We start from the raw sequence: 19,540 nt of genomic DNA, 5'->3' as shown, positions 1-19,540 counted from the left end.
GCATTGTGCTGGGATGTAGGGATACATTGTCTGATTGAAGGTTTATTAGCCTCAGCATAGCCACCCTCTCTCCCTGACTCGGCCCAGCACATAAGTTGCAAAGCAGATAATCTCCATACCTCCTCTTCCATCTGGATTCTGTTCCCCCCTTCCAAGCAGTTCTTTTGGCTCCAAAGCCAAAGCCAAAGGTAAGCATTTATCCAGCCATCGGGTCCATAACAGTTTTTTTACTTAACCCAGTAGGAAATTTTCAAAATAAAAGCAAGGTTCTTATGATTTTCTAATTTTAAGTTTATGCTTTTTTGCTTTATAATGTATTCATTAATCGCTTCTCGGCCTTTTGGCTAAGATCAAGTGTGTAATGTATTAATTAATCAATCCATTTATTTAAAAAAAATATATGTATTGAGGGTTGACCATGTACAAGCCACCTTGCAAGGTAAGAGAGGATCAGTGGTACAAGATGAGGCTGAAGGTGAGTAAATATAAACTTTTCCTCCTTCTAATATGTACCATAATTCCCCTCTCCCCCAGTTTCAGGTGGGTCATAAGGCCTTGTCCCTATCCTTTATTTTCATATGTTTCATCAAAACGTAACTGGAGGATTTTCCCAATGAATCATCTCAGAGAAGGAGGTTCAAAAGGATCTGCAGAGCCAAAAGCAGATCCAGAAGAGGAGAAAGACACTGAGCACGGAGCACCCCCAACTCAGAGTCCCAGCGGGGACAGGACCGGCACCCTTAGGGGCCCCAAATTTCTACTACACAGCAGAGTCCTGTGGACCGCCTCTTGCTGCGTTGGGATTTGGGGAAAGGTGAACACTGAATCCTCCACACTGGATAGAACCAGGCTGCCCTAGCCGGGGCCAGAAAGGTTGTGGAAACGGACTTGGCAGGAAAGAGAGTGGCAACAAACCCTCCCACTGAGAGGCAGGTGATGCCAAATGGGTCACCTCTTAATTGCTACCAGGACTGGAATTATCCACTTGGGCTGCAGCCCTGGCAGGTCCTGCCTTTTCCTCTCCCTTTCTTCCTGGACCTATCCACATGTCTGCCACATCCTCTTCTCTAATTTCTTCTCCTTGTGCACTGTCTTAGCCCAGGCTCCAACATTGTTCATTATGCCCCTGTCCTCTCCACCCTCTTTGACTTGTGTCCAGCTCTCTAACTGGTCAAAGCATGGATTTGGGAGCTCGGAAGGCAAATAGTCCTAGAACTGTATTTTTTTTTTAAATTAATCCAAGCCTCAGTTTTATGATCTGTGTCTCTCTGTATATATTTTAAAAGCTTGTCATGAGGCTTGAAGCAATGTATGCATATAGAAGCATCTCGTACAGCTTCCTCCTCAAACCCATTTGGAACAAAGCAGAACCATCTATCATCTATCTATTCTCTATATTTGCACACATCTCTCTATATATCCAGATATTTACAGTACATTCCAGTATCTATTTGCCTATCATCTATCTATCTAGCATCATCTATCCATACATACATAAACATATAGCAATATATCAGACCACAGGTTGCACAGGAGACATTCAATAAAAGTGAGATTCCCTGTCCTCTTCCCCTCCAGTCCGATATTACCTGTGGGTACCCTGTGACTCTTGTTAGTCTGAGGGAAATGCCTCATTGTTCCTCAAAGATCTTTCTTTTTCCTTTCACTCATTACCGTATTCTTATCCCTAGTTTTCTTCCTCATTTCTCTTCATCAAGCCCCTATCTTTCTTCTTCTTCTTTTAATGTCAGGAGCACAGCCTGAATTCAGGCTGTGGTCCATACAGAGTTTTAGAGATTGTTGGTCAAAGTGTGGTCCAGGTAGACCAGAAGCATTACTGGGTGTTTGTTAGAAACAGAAACTCTCAGGCCCACCCCATACCTACAGAATGATCGTATTTGACACGATCCCTAGGTGATGTATACATATGGTTAAGAGGTAGTCTTAGAAAGCACCTCCAGGTCTCTGTCACCTGATACCACATTTAGGAAGATGGCAGTGGAGACTCCTGGAGTCAGTGACTAACTCTCCAGATGTTCTGAGTAACCTGACAATTAATGAGAAAAGGATTGCTACTCAAACCCCATACTATGATTATGATTCAGTGTAAGGTGAAGTTAAGGGCTATTCAGAAGACTTCAAAAGAAATCTCTGTAGTAAGGATATTAAAATATTGACACTGATACTGAAATCAGTCATTCAGATATTTTGCTTGAAGCCATTAATGATTTCCTCTCAAATGCAAAAGTTTGTTTGCTGTTTTGATATGTCTGAAATCTGACCTTGGTGTCCCTGAAAAAAAGAATGTTTTTGGAAAATGTCTTGGCTTGAGATTATTAAATGTTCATTAAAATGTTCATTTCTGCGAGGCAAAAAATTGGGCTGGAAGCATAAACTACATCAAAAACATTGCCATAGTACTAGGATTATTCACCAAAAATTTGAAACCTCTGAAGTTTCAACTCTAAAAATGAGATCTTCTGTAGAAAAAATAGGCAAATCATAGCAAGTGACCTTAGTCTCTGTATGGACCCCCAGAAAGAAGAGACACAGAGGGTCTGAATCATAATCTTGATTTTTGTAAAAAGAAAAAACAAACCTCAACATTATATTAAAATATTCCAAGACATTTTAATTTTTTTTTTCATGTTTATTTATTTTTGAGAGAGAGAAAGAGAGGGCACAAGCAGGGAAGGAGCAGAGAGAAAGGGAGACACAGAATCCAAAGCAGGCTCCAGACTCTGAGCTGTCAACACAGAGCCAGACACAGGGCTCAAACCCATGAACCGCGAGATCATGACCTGAGCCGATGTCAGAGGCTTAACCAACTGAGCCACCCAGGAACCCCTCCAAGACAGTTTTAATAAGGGCAAGTGGCAGCCCCAGAAGAAAAAGGAATCTGCCAATTTATGAGGGAAGCACTAGCATGAGATATTCTGTACTTATTTCTAGCCCTACACGGAGGAGCTCAATAAAAATGCAAGAAGAATGAAATAACAAATTACCCACCATCATATAAAAAACTATGTCTTTACAGAGGGGGTGGTAGGGCCACAGAGTGACACTATTAACTGTGATGGAACACTCTTGGTTCTATTTTATGAGATGTTTTGTACTGAGTTGAAGTAAAATAACCAGGACCCCAGAGGAAAATAGAGGAGTTTACACAAGAAGTTTCCAGGCTGATTCACAAAGCTACTAGCTCAATTTGAGACACAGGATGAATGGATCCTGCTGGAAGCATTCCAGTACTGGTCATTGCTGCTGAAGCAATAACCAATTCTGTGTACTATAAATATAAAACTGTTATAGTAAGTACAGTATATGAAGTAGAAGGGAAAAACACTCAGCCTTTCAACTAACGTCTAATTTGTTTGAGCTGCTTTAAGTTCTTGTTGAAAATGAAGTTATGAAACTGCCAACTCTAAGAAATCGAGCATTTCTAGTTTTGATTCATTATGAGAAGCCCACACTAGAGACAAAAAATCAACATTAGAACAGAAAAAGAAAGCTACTCCTCTTCTCAATACCACGCTGATAAAGAAATCACTCATTTTCAGAATGGGAATCATTTCATAATAGGAAATCGGAGAAGATGAGAAAACTCTCTCTCAACCCACTGAACACAACCATCATCACCCAGAGTTTGCCCAAGCCATCCTATTTTCTGAACCCATCTGCTTCTCATACTGATAATGTTCAAGGGATCTGTTCATCATAAATTCTAAAGAGTCTAGACACTTTCCTCCCTTGGTTTGTACATCGGTCTAGATGTATACACAGACCAACTTTGGAAAATCAAGGCATAGAGATAATAAAAGTCTTTGATGTGAGCAAGAAGCAAAAAGACTCAGACTCTGTGTCAAACATGGCCCTTGCTACCATTCTGGAGGTAGGACCAAGCCCTCAGAATTCCGTGTTGAATGCATTCACCCAACCTCACCTCTAAACTGTGCTGCTTAATTTATAATCCAGTTATGTGCGGTAGTGGGCTATAGCCAGTGAATTAACTTCACTTGCATTTTAGAATCTGGAGATTTATAGCAGCAGGAATTCAACTGAAGAAAATTTCTTATTTTTCAAAATCACTTCACTAATGCCTGTGTAAGTAGAGAGGTTCACAGATTAAAAAACAAATAATTTTAATTAAGTCATGTGGTATAGAACATCTGGCAAAATCACTCTGTCAATCAAAACACAATGGTGAGGGGTAAAAATGGCTTTATAATTTTGAGAGTGTTCTGTAATTGACCCCAAAAGATACGATCATCATGTGTAGTATGCTTTATATTTGGGGGTGAGTGGTGACCTTTTCAATAGGTATCATAGCATACGCCATTAAATTTTACTATTATTCCAGTGTCAAAACTGGAATTTCTTTCTTAAATTATTAAATTATTAAATTTCTTAAATTATTAAATTATTAAATTTCTTAAATTAAAAGAAATTAAATTTCTTATATTATTAAATTTAAGAAATTTCTTTTTTCGTTTCTTTTTAAATTCTTTTTTTTTATTAAAAAAATTTTTTAATATTTTATTTATTTTTGACAGAAAGAGAGCCAGAGCATGAGCAGGGAAGGGGCAGAGAGAGGGAGACACAGAATCCGAAGCAGGCTCCAGGCTCGGAGCTGTCAGCACAGAGCCCGATGCGGGGCTTGAACCCATAGACTGCGAGATCATGCCCTGACCCGAAGTCGGATGCTCAACCGACTGAGCCACCCAGGCACCCCGACTTTTTAAATTATTTCTTTTTCTCATTCTTAAAGACAGTAGCTACTATATGATATGCTTATGCATGTCACGACTAATCTTTATCCTTTTGCCTTTTGTTTAACTTAATATGACCTTAAGAAGTAGTATAAAAGGTTGGACCTTGGTGACCTCCCATGATGCTTCTTTTATGCACTGGGGTAATTTAAAGTCTTCCATTTCCATCCTACTTTACCTATTGTAAGACAGATTTAAATATATTAGTTTTTGGTGACTCAATGAATGCTTACTAAGGTCCAGAATGCGTGGTTTTAAAAAATCCAAGCTTTGTTGGAAAAGAGACCTGGATTCAAATTCCATCTCCTGAATTTACTAATAATAAGCCAGGGCAGAGCATTTGATGCTTCTGAGCCCAGGTTTCCTTGTCTGTAAGATGGAGATAATAAAACATACTTCACAGAGTTGCAAGGTAATGGAGGTAAAACACCTGGCACGTACGAAATGCTCAGTAAGCTGCAGCTCTTACTACATTATAGGATTCTCAAAAAGTAGGTTATTAGACCCTTGTGCTTATGAGAAAAGAAAGCCTCTAAAATTACAGGATGTGCCTGAGACCAGACAGCTAATATTTAGGGACTAAAGAACGGGAGAGATTTTTCCTGTAAGAAAGGGTCCCTCCTGGCTTCCATTGTGAGTTAAATGACTACTTGACAGCTTCCTCTCTTCTGAAGTTGTGATGTGCCTGGGCTCTGAGGGTTCTCCTGCTTCCATGGTTTGTAAAAGCCTCGTTGAGATGTGGCCACAGACTGCGTCAGTCTAGCTGCACTTTGGTTTTGCCCTCTGTAAACACTGTAAGATGCTTCACTTGGTCTCACCATTTTCTCTTCGTATTCTGACCAAAGAGGTTTGTTTTGGAATGTCGGCAGGCAAATGGCATGGTGAACCTTGCCATCTAAAATCTTCTTGTCAATATATATATATATATTCAGCCACTGACGAAAATAACCCAGACGAATGTATTACTTTGGACAGAGCATACCCATTTCTCCATAATTTGAAGGTGCTATTTTGTTTATAAATAAAGCTATGTTGTGATAAGGTTACTTGCAATCTTTGATTACTTGAATATGTGTCCCAGCAACAAACATGGGACTTCCGGATGGAGGATGCTAAAAGGGGCTGTTTGCCCTTCTCTAAACTGTTCCTTCATTTATGCATATGGGGTAATAAAGATGTGGAATCTGTCATAGGATGTGCTTGGTCAACTTGGTACCATTTGGAAATACATATTTCATTTGACAGCATTTATGAATCACATATTTTCCCCTCGGAATAACTTGCAGTGTGAAACTGCTTCCATATGTTAGAAATGGGTCTCTCCATTTTGCTGAGGGAGGGGGAACAGAAATATAGTCAAGGTTTTATGACATGTTGAAGATTAATATTGACCAGGCACATGCACAGGTTTAAAATGGTATCTCTTTATTTTAAGTAATTCTCTAGCATTTCTGTACTGCTAAAATTAAAGAGGTGATTCTGACACGAAATACCATATTAGTAAGAAGTCACTCTTCACATAGACTATTAATAAATCAATATGGCTGAAGCGTAGCTTTATCTGAATTCAGATAAATTTAAGCTCTTCCTCTTCACTAAAGAAACACACTATTTTTAAATTCCTTCCTAGATTCCAAGGACACAGACCGGATGGAGAAGTTTGATTGCGGCTTCTTCTAATTCCAAATCTCTTTTCCTTATTCCTCTTTGTCCTGAGGCTTTGAGCAAGCAGGAAAAAAAGGCTCCTTGTTTTCTTGTTTCCACAAGACTAAATGGATGTTGTTCCCCTGAGAACAAGATGTTGGAGGCCTAGGCCAGAAGAAAGGAGCAAGAACTGCCCACCCAAGGAGCTCACAAGCCCAGAAGGCCCAGACCTCATTCTCTTCTTGGGAATTCACAGAAGCCGGCAGGCGGCCATTCATCGTCACTGAAATGCCCTGCTGGCCCTCAGGCACAGAAATGAGCAGGAATACAGCAATGCCAGCCGCAGATACCTTATTGCATTGATTTAGAGCTAGTTTGGCAGAAGTCAAGGCCAGGTAGCAATTTGTAAGCCTTACCAGAAACATTTTGTTCATCATGCTAAAGAAAACTATAAGAGAAAAACTTTCACTTTTCAAATGTATACGACTTGAAGAATTCTCAAGAAAACTGAGAACAAGCCTTTAAATCTATTCATTTTCTTTCCTTCAAGTTTTCATGATCAGTGAACTATTGTGATAAGTCCAAAAGAAAGGATTAGAGGAGATCCTGTAATCAATTCATTTCTTTTAAGTGTGTGTTTTTTTTTTTTATTGTGGGAAAATATACATAACATTTTACCATTTTAACCATTTAAAATGTACGGTTCAGTGACATTACGTATATTCACACTGATGCGTAACTATTACCACCGTCCATCTTGGAACTTTTCCATCATCCTAAACTGAAACTCTGTATCCACGAAGTGCTATTTCCCCATGTCTCTCTCCCCAGAGCCTGTGTCACCACACTCTACTTTCTTTTTTTTTTTTAATTTTATTTTTTATTTTTTTAATTTACATCCAAATTAGTTAGCATATAGTGCAACAATGATATCAGGAGTAGATTCCTTAGTGCCCCTTACCCATTTAGCCCATCCCCCCTCCCACAACCCCTCCACTAACCTTCAGTTCTCCATATATATGAGTCTCTTCTGTTTTGTCTCCCTCCCTGTTTTTATATTATTTTTTCCCTTCCCTTATGTTCATCTGTTTTGTCTCTTAAAGTCTTCATATGAGTGAAGTCATATGATTTTTGTCTTTCTCTGACTGACTCGTTTCACTTAGCATAATACCCGCCAGTTCCATCCACGTAGTTGCAAATGGCAAGATTTCATTCTTTTTGATTGCCGAGTAATACTCCATTGTATATATATACCACATCTTCTTTATCCATTCATCCATCGATGGACATTTGGGCTCTTTCCATACTTTGGCTATTGTTGATAGTGTTGCTGTAAACATGAGGGTGCATATGTAGCACACCTGCATCTCATGGATAAATGCCTAGTAGTGCAGTTGCTGGGTCGTAGAGTAGTTCTATTTTTAGTTTTTTGAGGAACCTCCATATTGTTTTCCAGAGTGGCTGCACCAGCTTGCATTCCCACCAAACCACACTCTGCTTTCTGACTCTGTGGATCCACCTGCCCTAGGACACTTTGTAGAAGTGGAATCATGCAATCTGTGTCTTTTTGTACCTGACTTACTTCACTTAGCGTATCTTCAAGGTTCATCCGTGCTGTAGCATGTATGAAGAATCTCATTGCTTTCTAAGGCTGAATAATATCCCGGTGTATGTATGTAGCACATTTTGGACCTTTTTTTTTTTTTTTAAATCAGCTTTTCTTCATTTGCTTCTTCTCCTTTCTTTGCTCTCAATTGGCTGCATATTTCTCTCTAGCGCCTGGTTCCTCGCTTCTCCGCGCTTTTCCCTTCCTCCCTCTTCCTGTTTCTCCTTCCCCTCCCTCGTATACTCATCATTTTCTCTACCTGCTTAATACTAAGATTATTACTCAAGTAAATACTCTTTCTGTGGGTATTTTTAAATAAGGTACAACTCAAGTTTATTTTGTCTTAATTTTTTAATGCATCGTAGATCCTTTTTATTATGCTGGCCCTTTCTTCATAACATTCTCAAACAAATGTAGAAGTATAGTACCGGCTCTTTGCACTAGCTATTAACTTTGAGTAAGTCACTTCTCTCCTCTGCTTTCAGTTTTCTAGTATGTGAAGATCCATTGCCCTAAGTGGAGTTTAAAGCTCGAACACTCAGTAATTTAGGAATATTAATCACTTGGATGAACTTTTGGGGAAAAAGTATTGATTTACTAAATAAACATTAATAGCCTGCTACGAGCAAAGTAAAAGACAATAACAATATTGTGAATTTAAACCTTAAAATATAAGAAATGTTTACAAAATTAGAAAGACATCGGCACATCTATTATGGGTGTTTTTTGAAGATTTGTTTTCTAAATCTTTATGCTTTTTTTCTCTTTTTATTTGTAGCTAGAGCTTTCTGCAAGTCCCTCAAAATCTACTTTGCTTCAGCCTACGATCAAAACAATCACCTCTACTAATTAATTTTAGCGTATTCAATTTTCAGAAAGAAAAATGGCAACTAATACCAAAACTAATCCACACTTGAATCCATACTTCATACATGAAGTTCCTTATGACAAAGTCGGTCTTGTTGAACGAATAGACCCTCATAATCTGTAGCTCTGGTATATGTCTTACTCACACTCAATTTATAAAAACACACATACACATAAATCCTTATCTGTGACTTCATTTCTCTGCAAGTCAACTACAGTTTAACACAGACAGGCCTAGACCAAAATGGTCCTTTTCCATCAAGTCTCCCTGCTTTACTTTTTTTTCTCCAGATGGTAACATACCTTCTTGTCATGAACTACTTCCTTTTATCAGAACAAGAAAGGATTTGGAGCCAATTATTGAAACCAGTCATTACAGATTCCTACTCAAGAGGGACAATCCAGTTACTAAGCTGTCATGTCCGGAGACTTGGTACTTTCTCTGCATCTGCTGAGGGAAAGGAACTTGTGTCCTGTTAGCTGTGGGTTCTTTTAGGACCTGAAGCCCATTCTGCAGTGATACGGGAGACTTAGAAAAATCTTTTCGCTCTCCCGTTCGAGTATATAGGTCAGTTTCCATTTCATCAGTTACAGTTTAGCCTCTGTCTCCTTCTGGCTCAATTCACAGATGCATGTTTCATGCTCTTTGATGGTTTAGTATCAAAAGGTATCTTCCGACTATCATCATCTCTTGTCAGTAATCTAGATCTCACTCTTATGACCTCGTGCTTATTTATTGACCATCTACATAGGGTGAGATATCTGATCATTGGGTAGAAGGAATGCAGCTTTTTACTAGATATGAGTATTTACTGCATTTTGAATCCTGCCTTTGGTTATTATGCTAGCTTTACCAATAGATTTCATTAAAAAGCAAGTCAGGTGTGAAATTTACCTGGCCTAAATGTTAAGATTTCAAGTCAAGTTAATGATTTAATATAATGAGCACTTTGAGCCAGCACTTTATTCTGAATAGAGTCCCCAGTTTAAATAAAAAAGTGAGTTATATTGGGGCGCCTGGGTGGCTCAGTCGGTTAAGCGGCCGACTTAGGCCCGGGTCATGATCTCGCGGTCCGTGGGTTCGAGCCCCGCGTCGGGCTCTGTGCTGACAGCTCAGAGCCTGGAGCCTGTTTCGGATTCTGTGTCTCCCTCTCTCTGACCCTCCCCCGTTCATGCTTTGTCTCTCTGTCTCAAAAATAAATAAACGCTAAAAAAAAAAAAAAAAAGTGAGTTATAATAATGACTATTGCTTAGCCTCTGTTTAATTTGGACTTTTTGGTACTTCTTATTTATTTTGTTAAAATCTAAATCATCTCTCCAAGGCCATATTGGCCCAGTTCCAAAAGTGGTATATTGCAATCTTTCACACTTCGTGCAGTTTAAGAAACATATATCATGCAAATATTTAAATTTCAGTGAAAACTGCTAGCCCAGTAAGCAGGCCACCTGCTCTGATCTGATGTGTTTGCACTGATACTGCTGCATTTTCTTACCTATTGTTTTACAGTTAAATACCCCTTTTGGGAGACATTTGGATGTGGTGAGCGGTTTACATACAGATCAACTGGTGACTCGAATAGCAACACATTTAAAACTGAATGACAAACTGAGTTCAAGGGCCAGCCATCACTCAGATCGTTTGCAGGTACTTAAATGAGCCCACATGAGAGGAAGGAAACTCGGGCTATAGCACAGGCTCTGGAGTTTTTGGGTTAGGATGACATATGACAAAATATGATTTGTTTACCATTGACATGTAGTGCTGTGAGTGGTTTCCAGTATAAACCCAAAACCAAGTCTGTATGACTATTTAATGTTTACTTATTTTTGAGAGAAAGAGAAAGACAGAGCATGAGTGGGGGAGGGGCAGAGAGAGAGGGAGACAGAATCAGAAGCAGGCTCCAGGCTCTGAGCTGTCAGCACAGAGCCCAACACGGGGCTCGAACTCACAAACCATGAGATCATGACCTGAGCCGAAGTCAGATGCTCAACCAACTGAGCCACCCAGGCACCCCTATTTCTTTTTCTTAACCTAGTACATTGGCTAAGACCTTCAGTCCTATTCCATAATGTTGAATAGAAGTGACTATAGTGGACATCCTTGGTTGCTTCCCAATCTTCATAGGGAAGTATTAAGTCTTTCATTGACAATGAAAGCACTATACTAGCTGTCAGTTTTTTGAAAATGTTCTTTTTGGGTTGAGGAAGTTCCTTTCTATTCTAAATCCTTTTGGAGTTTTTATGTGAGTGGCTGTTGAATTTTTTTTTTTTTTGGTGTCTTTCTGGCACAGTGTTATTCATAATATTCCTTTATTATCACTCTAATAGCTGTAGGATCTATAATGACACTCTATATCATTCCTGATATTGGTAATGTTTTGGGTTTTTTTTGTAAAAATTAGGAGTTTATTAATTTTATTAATGTTTTCAAAGAAATAGCTTTTGGGAATCAGAGATGAGCAGAATATTTCCTTCTAGTTTTGGTTTTAGGAATAGGAAAAATGAAGGTTTGTTTTGTTTTTGTTTTTTTAAGCCCAAATTCAGAAACATAATTAGGGATGGCTTTGGCCAGTAATGGCTTAAAAATTTTTTTCATACCATAAAATTTACCATCTTACTCATTTTTAAGCACATAGTTCAATAGTGCTAACTGATTCACACTATTGTGCAATCTCTAGAACGTATTCATCTTGCAAAACTGAAACTCTATACCATTAAATAATAACTCCCTATTCCCCCTCCCAGCCCTTGGCAACCCCCATTCTGCTCTATGTCTCTGAAAATGACTACTCTAGCAATCTCATATGAGTGGAATCATATAGTATTCATCTCTTTGTGACTTGCTTGTTTCATTTAGCATAATGTCCTCAAGATTCATCCATGATGTAGCATGTATCAGAATTTACTTTCTTTTTAAGGCTGAATAATATTTTCTTGTATATATATATATATATATATATATATATATATACACCACATTTTGTTTATTCACTTGTCAATGGAAAGATGTGCTTTAACCTTTTGGCTGTTGTAAATAATGCTGCTATGAGCATTGGTGTGCAAGTACCTGTTTGATTCCCTGCTGTCACTTCTTTTGGGGATATACCTGGAAGTAGAATTGCTGGATCACATGGTAATTCTATTTGTAGTTTTTGAGGAATTGCCATACTATTTTCCAGCAGATGCACTATTTTCCATTCCCACCAGCAGTGTATAAGAGTTCTAATTTCTCCACATTCTTGCCAACACTTGTTATTTTCTATTTTTTTTCTTTTGATAGTAGCCATCCTAATGAGTGTGAAGTGGGAAAATGGAGTTTAAACCATTATATATATATTTCAGATCCTCATAAATGTGCCATCTATTAAGAAAGCTTAGTGGAAAGAATTCCTGCACTGAGTGGGAGCTTGAATATGATCAAATCTAATAGAATATGAGTTCTCTCCTTTCTAGTTATTTTTAAATGGTCTATATTTGTTTCCACCAATTTGTGCCTTTAAATGTGAGTAATGGGGGGGGGGCGCCTGGGTGGCTCAGTCGGTTAAGCGGCCGACTTCGGCTCAGGTCATGATCTCGCGGTCCGTGAGTTCGAGCCCCGCGTCGGGCTCTGTGCTGACAGCTCAGAGCCTGGAGCCTGTTTCAGATTCTGTGTCTCCCTCTCTCTGACCCTCCCCAGTTCATGCTCTGTCTCTCTCTGTCTCAAAAATAAGTAAACGTTAAAAAAGATTTTTTTTTTTTAAATGTGAGTAATGGTTTTGTAGATAGAACAAAACTCATTTGAGCCACTTTGAGGTTCCCTTTTGGTGGAAGAAAAACAAAAATATGTGCAGGGTTCCTTCCTCTGATCCTCGTTTATTTAGCCATGTATCACCCAAAAGATGTCATGTTGTCTATGCCATTTCACTGTTTTAGAATCACAAAGAAGGAAACCTAATACAAATCTATTTTGAGAAGCATAATGTGTGTATCTCACATTATCTTTTCATATAAAAGGCATTATTTCATTGTTTGCCACCACTGCGTTTCCTTTCTCATGGTTGTATCTTCATTCCTTAGCACTTAATTTTTTAAGTGTTCTAAATTAAGTATATTCATAAATGTTCACAGAGTATTTTCAAGGGAAATAGTGCATTTGCGGCAATCTAAATATAATTTGTGTTTTATGGTTTAGACTCAGAGCAAATTTGGTCTCACAGTAAACATGCCCCACTTAGCCTTTATATTTATATTTACTAAGTTCAAAGCTAAATTAAGTGCCTTCTGAAACCCTCAAGAGGAGTGTGGCCAAAATACACAGAATGAGGATTAATGCAGCAGGGTCACAATATTATGGAGTCAAATCACTTTTTCGTTCACCCAAAAAGTTGAAAAAGTACCATTAGCTGAGTTCTTATTACTGAATTCCTCAAAAAAGCACATGACAGAAAATAAACTTGGGCAGAAAAACTTGCATTTCTAGTGTCTAATATAGCTCGCAGCTCTTGGTAAAAACTGTACTGAATAAATAAGTGGTTGAGGGCGTTAATCTGTGCTCCTTGACTTGCAGGAAACTGTCTTAATATTAAGAAAAGAATTCATCCTGAAAATGACAGCCAAAATGTGATGTAATAAAGAATAGATCTGGTTTTAGCTCTCCATTCCCTGCACAGAGCTTGAAAAACCCTCTGAATTTCCTAACTGATGGCCATTTGTCTTTGTTATGCTAACGAGGAAACTCAAGGGAGAGGCTGGCCACACCAAAAAGAACAAGGTTGTATAGGGTTGGACCTTCTAGCCCTACTTTCCATTTCCAACCTCCAGAGAGGGAAGAGAGACTGAAGCCAGAGTTCAATCATAGTCACTGATTTAATCAATCATGCAAATGTAGCGAGATCCCATGTGGAAACGCTGGACACCATGCTTACTGGAGCTTCCTGGCTGATGATCTTACTGATGTCTTGAGAGAGTGGGATACCCTGACTCCATGTGCTCAGAAACCCCCGACACTTTGCCTTATGTATCTGCTCAGCTGGCTGTTCATTTGTATCCTTTATAATAAAATGGTAATCATAAGTATAGGGCTTTCTTGAGTTCTGTGAGTCATTCTAGCAAATTTTCAAACCTGGGAGAGTTGTGGGAAGCCTTAAATTTGTAGTCATCCAGGCAGAAATGGAGGTGGCTTGGAGACACCTGAAATTTGTAGCTAGCATTTAAGTGGATCGGTCTCTTGAGACTGAGCCCTTAACTTCTGGAGTCTTCATTAACTCTGGATAATGACAGAATTTAATTAAATTGTAGTACACCCAGTTGGTGTCAGAGCAAGAAAAATCAGAAGGAACACTAATGCATCTTGAATATCTGCAGAGAAGTTTCTCTGATATGGATCAGTAAAAAAAAATTAAACATTGCATCTCAAAAATCATGGATTTTATGAGATAGCTATATATGAGCATGAGCAGGGGAGGGGCAAAGAGAGAGGGGGAGACACAGAATCCAAAGCAGGCTCCAGGCTCTGAGTTGTCAGTGTAGAGCCCAATGCGGGGCTCAAACTCACAAGCTGTGAGATTGTGACCTGAGCTGAAGTTGGACACTTCACCAACTGAGTCACTCAGCTGCCCCTGGATGATATTTACATTTAAACTGGTGGATTGTGAGTAAAGCGGATTGCCCTCCAGAATGTTGGTGGGTCTCATCCATCAGCTAAAGGCCTGGATATAAAAAAGACTGACCTGCCCTGAGCAAGAGGGAATTCTGCCAGCAGACCACTTTCAGATTTCAACTGTAATGTTGGTCAGCAATTTGCCTGGGACTCCAGCCTGGTGGCCCACACAGTGCATTTTGGACTTGCCATCTTCCCTAATTGTGTGAGGCAATCTCTTAAAATAAATTTTGATCTCTCTCTATCTACACACACACACACACACACATCCTAGAGATTCTGTTTTTCTGGAGAACCTTGACTAATACACTACCTCACCTGACTATTGTAAGAATTAAATAAGATAATGTATTGAGAATTGTGTAATTTTTAAAGCATTCTAAACATTTACTTTGTGAATTTTAAAGTATATAAACATAAATATGGTTTATAAAACATAAGTATGGTTAAGTCTACCTCGCACATGTAATGTGAACTGAACTTTGTTGAGGCTTTGTAGACATATAAGTTAATGTTTATAAATGTGATCTCAGATCAATGTTATAGATAAATAGATTTGAACTATCCCAGAAGAATCTATAAAGACAGCAACAAGTAGGGAGAGAAGCCTACTGGATTCCTGTGCTGGACTGTTTAGCATCTGCTGCTGTAGAATGTAAATACTATGGGGACTGGAAACCATAGTTTAGTTGGCTTGGTTCAACTGATGTACCATGTCTGGCACAGTGCTTTGCATAGTCGTCGTTCAGATAGTTGCTAAACAATAAGTGACTTTTATCTAAATGATCACCCAAAAAGTATAATTTTATAACATAAAGCACTTCAGCATATAGCAGGGAGGGTTAGAAAGTACCTATGTGTTGAATCTGGTTATGCCCTCTGAGGAGTTAAATGCCAATTAATCATGGTCTGTATATTAAAAAGCTGGAACTTTGGTGTGGTTGGCGGGGGGGGGGGGGGGTAGGCCAAAGCCACAAACTCAGAATGCCTCCATAAACAAATCCATAGCCAGACCTCACTCTCTGAAACCAATCGCTTTGCTTTCTTGGACCTCTGCTGAACTTTGCATAATAGCAAGGTGCCAATGTAGCTTGGAGGAAAAAAAATCAAGGCCACTATACTCAATGAATACTTTTAAACTCCAGAAGAGTAACTGAATGCTACTCAGCAGCATAGCAAACACTGCCCAGTGTCACTTGTCAATTCAGATCTCTAGATGATAGTTCTTGTAGCAGTCAATGCTGTTGAACGCTGTTCTCAATTGCATTCACGTGCTTTACAGCCTTATGGATTGTGGTTTCTGGGGACTGATATTTTGAGACTCAGTTGTGGAAGAATATGGTTGCTTTCAAAATATTCTAGGCAAAAGCTTCAGTCTGAGAAAAAAAGACTAGACTTCTAGTCTTCTTGGTATTTTGGGAAGTATGTCATCATAATGATTTTTCCAGTCTCCTCTGGGTATGGCCAATAAAGGAAGAGAACATTAAGACAGCCTGCCTTAAATTAAAACCACAGTAGCATAGTATTTTCCACTTTGAAAATTGGGGAAAAATAAAAATAATACCCAATATTACTGAGAATATACCCCTATACTGCTGATTGGAGGGCCAACTGTCAAAAAATAAGCAAACAAACCAACAAAAAAACCCACAACAACAAAAATCTTAAAAAAACATATATATCCTTTGACCTCACAATTCCACCACTAAGAATGTATCCCAAGAAAATAATCTTACCTCTGCAATGATTTATCCATTTGCTTAGGTTAAACACAATGTTGTTTGTAAAAGGGAAAAAACAGAAATAAAATACATGTCTAATCATAGAGAATTGCCTAAAGGAATTTTACTACATCCATTTAAGGAAGAGCATACAACTGCTAAAAACAAGGCTGCAGAGGGGCACCTGGGTGACTCGGTTGAGCACTGGACTCTTGATTTGGGCTCAGGTCATGATTTCAGGGTCATGGGATCAAGCCCAGTGTCGGTCTCCATGCTGAATGTGGAGCCTTCTTGGGATTCTCTCTCTCCCTCTCTCTTTGCCCCTTCTCTGCTTATGCACTCATGCTCTCTCTCTTTCTCAAAAATAAATTTAAATGAATGAATGAATGAATGAATGAATAAATAGCTAAAATAAGGTTGTAGAAGAATATATGCACATGAATGATGACATGGAAATTTGTTCATAATCAATTATTAAATTAAAAAGCAGTTCATACAATGTTATATATAAAATAACTCTATTTTGTTTAAAAATCAAGCAAAAGAGTACGTTGTACATGGGCACAGAAGAAAAGGCTGGAAGACTATGCACTAAAGGGTTAAGAACAACACTCTCTGGATGGTGATTTTAACCATCTCCTCTATGCTCCCCCTGGCAAATTTTATATAATAAATATTACATTAGCAATTGGAGTGGGGAAGTAGCTTTAAACATTTCAAACAAAATGAACAGCCAACAAAAACCTATGATGGACTAGCGTTTACTAACAGAAGAGCACAACTTTTATAGTGCTATGATTAAACTCTGGCACATTCCAGGACTTTACATGCTAAAGCAGTTAGTTTAAAATGACTTGTTTCAGCCCTGATGATACCGAACGGTCTCAAAAGTTTTTGCTGTTTCCATTTATTATAAAGCATTTTATACCCCCACTATGGTAATCCTTGTACAGCATGAAGTCCAGGAACTAATGCAAGAAAGTGGCCTGACACCTTCATGCAAACGTTAGCACACAGGTGCCACCTTGGAAATGGGAGGTTTCAGCCCGTTAGCCAGCTCTGTCTATGCCACTAAAATCTAAAACCGTGTCTGTGGAAAAGTAAATAAAGAGCATGCAGCCTAGATCCCTACATAGACAGATCCATCAGTGGTTATTAAGGGCAAGTTAGAAATGTCCGGGGCCAATCCTTAACCTCTGGGGAGTGATGATGTCATCTGTGACAGCACCCTGCCTTTTTTTCAAGTGTCCTTTGCTGTCCGTGCCAGAATGGGTTGGAAAGATCATCTTGTCTATTCATGTCAGCCATCTGCCACTAATTGATGCAGCTGGCTGGGTAGTGGATTTGAAATTTTAAAAAAGACTGATGGTGAAAATGGCTGCCAGGTAGATAGCTTAGTCTGAATGAGTGCCCATCATGTGAAATGTGACACTTTTCACTGTCTTTCTCCAGCTGTTCCTACATCGTAACAGGGAAAGAGCCAAGAATATATTTATTTTTCCCACGAATGAGTGAGTCAGAGATCCAGGCAAAATTAGGCTTCAACTTTAAATCCAAAAGTGTGCCATTAGTGGCAGGACAGGGAAGACAGTTCCAGTGTAACATAAAGCTAATCTCAGCAAATTCCCCTTGTAGCTGATTTAGCCTTCCCTGGATGGGTGTTTTGAATTACACAAATATAGCATACTCTAGAAAAACAACAGTGGCTGGAAGTCTCAGCACATAAGCCTCAGAAGGACAAGTCCAAGGAATAGCATTCTTGATAGTCTCCCATAGTCCTTTAAAAACCAGGAGTGAACCCAAGTTAACTCACCCTTATGCATCACTATTATGTCTATTCTCAGAGTTAAAAAAAAAAAAAATCAAAGATTATAAAGCATCTTCCAACCAGAGATTCCCCAGGCACTTCCCCAGCCTACCATTCCTCCTGGAATGCAAATGGCCAGGTCACAGAACGCGTTAGCCTGGCTGACTCACCTTGCTGTCGCTGATCTTCTGGAAGCTTCAGTTTACAGGTATAAAAACTGTTAAACAGGTGCCTGCTGTCTTTTCTCTGTGCAGCAGACATGGTGCTGGCAATACGGCTGTGGTTCCAGTATCACTAGGACATTTCCTTCCCCTGGTTAGTCACCTAAAATGGTCTTCACCAGACACCCAGAGCCACAGAGGTACATGCAGATCCTGTCCTTGAGTGTAAAGCATTTACTTCTCTAATAAACTTCCAAGTGCTTTCTAGTCATGATCCTTGAAATAAATATTGACCAATATAACTTCCCCTACATACAAAGATGCCAATTCATTTGGATAAAAGCACAGCTTAATTCGTCTTTCATTTCAAAGTACTTTGAAGCTTTCCCCTTTACAGTGTAAAATCCTACAAAGTAACTATTTCTAACCAATTACAGTTTTGGCAATGTTTTGACCCATCTGCTGACACGAAACCTAATGCCTCTAGTATTTCGAGAGGACTGCTAGAATAAGATACACAAAATTTAAAAAGTGCTGCTGAGTTAAATCCAGTGATTTCCAAGCCTGGTCTGAGTTACCCTCTGTGACAGCTGAAACTGAACAGTTCTTAAAGGAAGCTGAAGGAGGAGGGGCCGAGGGAGCTAGGCTGATTAGCATAAAGAGGCAGGCAAGAAATGGCATTGGAGTTGCTTTGAATAATAGTGACCAAAGCAGGGATTCTAAAAAGATGCCCTGATGTTATAGTCACCACGTTTCTGACTTGTGCTACTTTGTAATTAGAACAAAAGCTCAAGGCAGGGGTTTATACTGCATGGATGTTCATTTGCACATGCAACATCTGAAGGGTATAAGCGGAACTGGTAATGAGCTCATGGAAATATACTGCTGGGACTTTCAGTTTCTGTAAACACCTCTGAGTCTTCAGAAGGGGGCAGTTATAGAGCAGCCTGCCTGCCAACGCAACTATTTGGAGTTCTGGAAGACAAATAAACACATAAAACATTATCTTCCCAGAAATCTACCTCTGATTCCCTTTAGACTCTCCATGTCTACTTCTAGGTCACAAAACAAAGAGATTTCCAGTGGTTTCTTGTGTTGAAATAGCATATTTCATTGAAATATTCATTGAAATAATAGCATAGTTAATTTCTGTTTAAAAACAAACCCTAAACACCTTTCATTTAACTCAGAAGCTGTTACCCCTGAAACTGTAATGAACGTGACTAGATGCTGCCCTTCAAGATTCCACAGCTCTTTGTAGATTCTGAACGGAGGTGGTGGGCCAGGATGAAGGAGAAAGGCAGAGTGCTTAGCCTCAAAGTCTGAG

General features: G+C 39.1%; 1 protein-coding gene and 1 pseudogene across 1 annotated transcript in view; one reads left to right on the top strand and one right to left on the bottom strand.

The window, feature by feature from the left end:
• Positions 1 to 18,332, bottom strand: part of RANBP3L (RAN binding protein 3 like) — a 43,627-nt gene extending 25,295 nt beyond the window's left edge. Inside the window, exon 1 of the mRNA XM_015543520.2 lies at positions 18,223 to 18,332. Coding sequence (XP_015399006.1) covers positions 18,223 to 18,313 — 91 coding nt within the window. The 5' untranslated portion in view covers positions 18,314 to 18,332. The remainder of the gene's footprint in view (positions 1 to 18,222) is intronic.
• LOC122232455 lies at positions 325 to 436 on the top strand (annotated as a pseudogene).
• Positions 18,333 to 19,540: the final 1,208 nt, after the last annotated feature.

This window comes from Panthera tigris, chromosome A1, assembly GCF_018350195.1.
Source record: "Panthera tigris isolate Pti1 chromosome A1, P.tigris_Pti1_mat1.1, whole genome shotgun sequence".
Lineage (NCBI taxonomy): Eukaryota > Metazoa > Chordata > Mammalia > Carnivora > Felidae > Panthera > Panthera tigris.
Note: the sequence above shows the minus strand (reverse complement) of the source record. Positions and strands in the feature narration are given on the sequence as shown.